Source organism: Aegilops tauschii, chromosome 4 (assembly GCF_002575655.3).
Source record: "Aegilops tauschii subsp. strangulata cultivar AL8/78 chromosome 4, Aet v6.0, whole genome shotgun sequence".
NCBI classification, from domain to species: domain Eukaryota; kingdom Viridiplantae; phylum Streptophyta; class Magnoliopsida; order Poales; family Poaceae; genus Aegilops; species Aegilops tauschii.
Genome location: NC_053038.3, coordinates 496,871,218 through 496,877,217, shown reverse-complemented (window position 1 = coordinate 496,877,217; position 6,000 = coordinate 496,871,218). Strand labels below are relative to the sequence as shown.

At 46.0% G+C, this 6,000-nt stretch overlaps 1 protein-coding gene across 1 annotated transcript in view; it reads left to right on the top strand.

The window, feature by feature from the left end:
• The first annotated feature begins 648 nt into the window (after positions 1-648).
• LOC109735448 (transcription factor BHLH3) overlaps positions 649-6,000 on the top strand; it is a 50,246-nt gene continuing 44,894 nt past the window's right edge. The window contains 5 exon segments of the mRNA XM_073497138.1: positions 649-1,538; positions 1,582-1,802; positions 2,403-2,573; positions 2,705-2,781; positions 2,954-3,011. Coding sequence (XP_073353239.1) covers positions 875-1,538; positions 1,582-1,802; positions 2,403-2,573; positions 2,705-2,781; positions 2,954-3,011 — 1,191 coding nt within the window. The 5' untranslated portion in view covers positions 649-874.

Genomic DNA, 6,000 nt, shown 5'->3' with positions numbered 1-6,000 from the left:
GCTTTTTTGCGAGAAATAAAAAAGTCGAGATGGTTTTCACAAAAAATAGGCCATACCCATACGCCCCCTCCATGTCTTGTAGTCGCTGACAGCGGGCCCCATGCCACGCTGGCACGTCTAGTCAGCTGCTCGGGCGTACACAAACGTGATTTGCACCGTATTTGCACGTTCGAGCCAACTTATTACACCAGTTTAATGTATGCCACAAGTTCTAACACCAAAGTGATTGTTTGTGTCAAGTTCTAGCACCACCGGTGTAATTGACTCTTAATTAAACAAGAACAAGATCGCTGAATAGCCCGTGCCAACTCGCCCTCCGATCCGGCCCCTACACACGCATATAGCATGATTAAACAAAGCGCGCAACGAATTCCTTTCGCTCGGTGATTGGTTGCCAGGCGTCGATCGCCGCCGGCGACAGGCCAAAACTAACATGCATGGACGATAATTGAAGCCGCATGCATGCACCCAGAGCTCCCAAAGAGTTAAAATAACGGGGAGATTCCATTCCATTCTCAGGGTAGCTCTTGGCCATTTTCTGCCTGACCAACCCGGCCGGTGCAGCCAGTTGATGCCAAGGAATGATTGTCGCTTGGGTTTGTCACACCGCATTTAACTCCCAGGTTGCTTCCTTCCGTGCCCCCTCCTGCCGCAACCCTACACTGCCACTGGACCCTGGCTGCAAGTTGGCCGTGTCGTGTGGTGTGGACCTGTGGCAGTGCTACTGCTACTGCTAGCTACTGGCCGCGTTGCTTGCTGGGAGTGGGAGTATAAGCGTGAGGAGTTTGCTCAAGCTAGCTTGGAGAGAAATTAAGGGAGGCAAGCATACTCTAGCAAGAGCTGGTGCCTAGCTAGCTAGTAGAACTTGGGCGTCATGGATCAGCTTGACGAGCAGTCCTTCCTGGACGAGCTTATGTCGCTGCGCCGGGAGGAAGCGCCGGTGCCGGCTCCGGCTCCGTGGCAGGCGTACCCGGCCAGCGGCATGATGACGACGAGCGACCTCCTATTCTACGCCAGCGAGGGCGCCGGCGAGGCGAGCAGCGGCACGGACTTGGTTGGGCCGTTTCTTCAACAGCCCATGGCGCCACCGCCGGCCGCGCCTCCGCACCGGCCGCACGAGGAGTTCAACTTCGACTGCCTCAGCGAAGTGTGCAACCCTTACAGGAGCTGCGTCGGCATCGTCCCTGGGCCTGGGGCCGGCCAGGCGCTCGCTCAGGATCCACTGCACGACGCCATGGCGGAGGACGACCTGAGCGGCGGCAACCTGCATCGCGGTGGTGGGGCGTCGTCGTCCCCGGTGCCGTTCGTATTCGGAGCAGGAGGCGCCGGGGAGAGCTCGGAGATGACCAGGGGCCTCTTCTCCGGAGCCCACCCTAGAAGCAAGCTCAACGGCGGCACTACGTCCAAGAACCTCATGGCGGAAAGGCGCCGCCGGAAGCGTCTCAATGACCGCCTCTCCATGCTCCGCTCCATCGTGCCCAAGATTACCAAGGTGTGTGTGGCAACTGGCAACTCGCATTTGTCCTGTGACCTAATTAGTTAATTAACCTAGCTAGTGATTTGTTAATTTCTATCGACTAGTATCAGTTAACATCTTTACATCGGATCAATCGATCAATCTGTAGATGGATAGGACCTCGATCCTCGGGGACACCATAGACTACGTGAATGAGCTAACCGAGCGGATCAAAACCCTCGAGGAGGAGATCGGCGCCACGCCGGAGGAGCTGAACCTGCTGAACACTAGGAAGAATTTCTCCAGCGGTAGCAGCGAGGAGATGCCGACGAGGAATTCCACCAAGGTACACACTTTGCTCAGGCAGCCAGACATCAAATCATCTAGTTCGCGACGTTGCTCCCTAATTTTATAGTTCTCCTAATTAATTAAGGTGTTCAATTAAAATTTGGTTTATGTTTTTGACCGGATCAACAATTTCTCAAGGAGTTCTATCATTAAATTGAAGACTTCTATTTCAGATTTGATTCATGATTTTGAGTGGGTCAATGACCTTTTAAATTAATTGGCACCAGCCATCTTGTAAAACACATCCCATGCACCCTTTCACTACTACTCCCTCCGTCCCATACTGTAAGAGTGTCAAAAAACGTCTTACATTATGAAACGGAGGGAGTAAAAAAGAAGCACCAACACGTTCACTGTGGCACCAATATTACATGCGGCCACCAATGAAATAAATTTCATCATGTAAGTATGATTTGATTAGCAGATAACACGAATCATACCGCCAAAAATTGCCAGAAAAACACCACATTAAAAAAACGCTTCACCATCTTCCTCACGCGCCAAACCAATTTTTTATCTTAATGAAAGCCCAACCGTACAAACATCGCATCGAAGCGCACCCAACCCTTCAAATCTGAACTGATTGTTATCCATACAGTTCGTCATCGAGAAGCAGGGCGATGGCGAAATGAGGATCGACATCTGCTGCGCCACAAGCCCTGGTGTGCTGATCTCGACGGTGAGCGCGCTGGAGGTGCTGGGGTTGGAGATTGAGCAGTGCGTTGTCAGCTGTTTCGGTGACTTCGCCATGCAGGCATCCTGCTCACAAGTAAGGAATTAATTGTGTCTTTTTTGGAGAAGCTAAAATTTCCACTAATTTCTTGTCCGGATCCCGAATGTACATGTTTTCTACACTATTATAATTCAATCGTCGATGCATGGTGTGTGTGGTGTATATAGGAGGAAGGGAGGAGCCGAGTGACAAGCACCGACGAGATCAAGCAGGCATTGTTCACGAGTGCAGGCTATGGAGGAAGGTGTCTCTAGATCGATGGAGCACGCCAATTCATCAATCATGTAGCAGAACAAGCTGCTTGTAATTTGGTAATCATCCGTGAGATTTGTGTCTGCATATATTTGCTTGATTTGTTTTGAAATATACCTGCATGAATCAAGCATATGTAGTGTTAATGTTAGATTTTTTAATAGTAGTACTATCTAAAGTTCAAATGTTTGTGACCAGATTGTAATAGTTGGGTGTGTGTCCGTGAGTGTAATGCATGCATGTATGTATCAATGTGGAGTGTTGTATTGGGATTTGGCCGACATGAAAAGATACCAATCCGTTGTTGCATTTGGTTGGGCACTGTTGCAGATTTTTGTTTCTTGTGTATGTTTAGCTGTTTCCTGACAGCAATTGTTCATCAAGTTTTGTCATGGGGTATACGAACACAGTGGTCAAGGATTGGGTACACATATGGGCACATATGAACAAGCCCTGACGTGTACCTCTCGTACTGTACACACAGCGTGGTCCGTTGATTCCTTCCATGTTTGGAGAATTGTCTGACCGTGCTGTGTGCATTTTACACCACTAGTAACATTCTGACTTGGACATATATTGGGTTGAAATCGTTATTTTATGGTCTTATCCAAAGCGATACAAACTGGAGACAAACATCCACGAGGATGCAAACTCTCAACTGCTATGTCTATGCGATAGACATTGAGGGAAATAGTGATATGAAAAATCGATGAGTAAAATTGAATTTCATGTTCTTCTTCTGTGCCCCTTTGTATATCTGGTTCACTTGAACCCTATCTTGCAACGAGGTTGTAAAGCCTTATGTGCAAAATGGATACAATTCATGTGAGAAAATTCTTCTCCCTCCGCGGTGAAATTAAAAAAAAATGAATTTCATGTTAAACCAATAACATTTATAGATGCTCCCTAGTAACTTGGTATTGATACTTCCACTACAGCTCAGAGTTCATTCTTCAGACCCAGAGGACAAATAATTTTAAATATGGAATCCTATGCATACTTCTGTTATAGTTCGTGCATGCATGCTACTCGAGCACCCATGTTTGTGTGTAATCACCTAGCACAGTTATAATAAACAATAATATGACTATATTGATTAAGTAAAACATGTATAACAGATAGAAAAGATATATTGGCGTCGAGAATGGTCTGTGGTGCATCCTACCTAGACGTTGATGAAGGAAGTATTAATTCCGTCTAGATCTCTCGGTGTGGCCCCCCTAGGTATATCACATCTACATTTGCAAATGATGGCATGCTAATTTTCAAATCAAATACTAAGTAATTTTGGTGACATATCATAATATGCTCGCATTCTATTAAACATATCATGAGCGGCATAAATCATAGATGTCACATGTCATATGTCATTAGAATCAAACAGATAGTTGAATCCTTGCAAGTGTTGCATTAAGCACGATGTGTAGATACACCAACAAGTAAACATTGCTTGATGTCTACACACATGGATCCACCAAGCTTTGGTAAGAACATACTTGTAAGAACCAACTGACCACGAGATCAATACCTCATGATTGTCAACACGTCAAAGAAAACAAGCAGGCTCATATGCAAGACACCGACATACATCATGCGGCATGTCACCATAGCATAAGTAGAAGGCATTGCGACCAAATAAGTGATAGCATATCAAGATAATATCAATAAAGAGGGTTGGCACCAATTACTGCAGCAGTTGGAACCGAAATGTTCCTCTTGCAATTTTTTTACATTGGAACGGTCGCATTGTGCCAGTCTTTTGGGAAGGGGAGGCGGTTTTTGATGAGCAATGCTACACGTACGGAGGGGTTTGCTATGAAAAGTACGCGATTACGTTGAGAGATTAGAGCGAAAATAGGTGTGGGGCCCACTGTGAAATTCATGAGTGGGGAGAGGGGTTTTATAAGGTAAGGATACCTATTATAGGATTTTTAGTTTTTTGATTTGTCCCAAAAGTATTTTGGGATTTTAAGACCTTTTGTGGATGCATAGATAGGTCTAATTTCTAAAACTGTAATTTTTTTGACATCCCTATTATTAGGGGACGATTAAAGATGCTCTCAAATAGCATAATTTGTAGGTATATGTTAATAATTTAGCTCAATTGGTAGAGAGTGTTTACTAATGCTACTCTTTCCGGTTTAATATACAAGGCACTACCAAAATCAGAATTTGCTTCTATACAAGACCACTACTGCTTCCCGAGAAGGATTGGGCCAGATTTTCGCCTCGTACAATGATGCTTATTAATGCAAACTTTGCATGCAACCATAGAGAAAAAGACACCACTTGCGACACTTAATTAGCTTGGAACACAAAAGGCTTTTCACAAGATTAGTTGTGCTATTTAATAGTTCATTTTGTTTTCTTGATATTCAGCGGACTTTGTAAACAAAAATGGTGGTAGGCGGGGGCCCTTTCCCCTCTCCCATCCGGTGAGGTGGTGGCGACCAGTAGTGCATGTCTTGTGCACTATTTTGCGTTTTTTAGTTTAGTTTACTTTTCTTTGACCAGTTTTGTATCCTTTGGATAAAATTAGGTGAAGAGCTATTTACAGTTTTGCTAAAGCACATCTATATGTGCCTTAAGTATTGCACAGCTAAATCTTATGCCATTGATTTTACGTGAAGATTTGTGAAAGCATTTTCTTTTGTCTTTTTCCTTTTCCTTTCAAGTTTGATTCAGTCACTTAGCACATCTCCAAGGCGGGCCCGCAAACAGTCCATCCGCCCGGACCGCGGGAACCATCCAACACGGGTCTATATCGGCCGCGGGGCGGTCCGGACGTGATTTCTTCCGTAAACAAGAGACAAAAGTGAGGGAGGCTTGCAGGAGTCGGGACACACGAAACATACGAATCTGACACCCCCGTCCCACCCAATACCCTTCCCGGACCCCGGGACTCCATCCTCCTCATTTTCTCTCCTTCCTTCTTTCTCTCTTACCTTCGCTGCCGCTCCACCATCCCGGCCACCACGGCACACCCCTGCCAAAACCCTGCATCTCCTCACCTTCGGCGCTCTAGCAGGGCTCCCTACCGCTTTCTCCTCCATCTTTGTTCAACCCCTGTCCTCCGACCGCCCCGCCAGGTACCATACTCTATTGCTATTCTCACCATGCCCGGCAACTGTTCGACGAATCGCCGGAGTTGAAAACAGTTGTCCTTTCTACTTCTTTGTAGTAATGGATTCCGATTTGGAGTACATATACG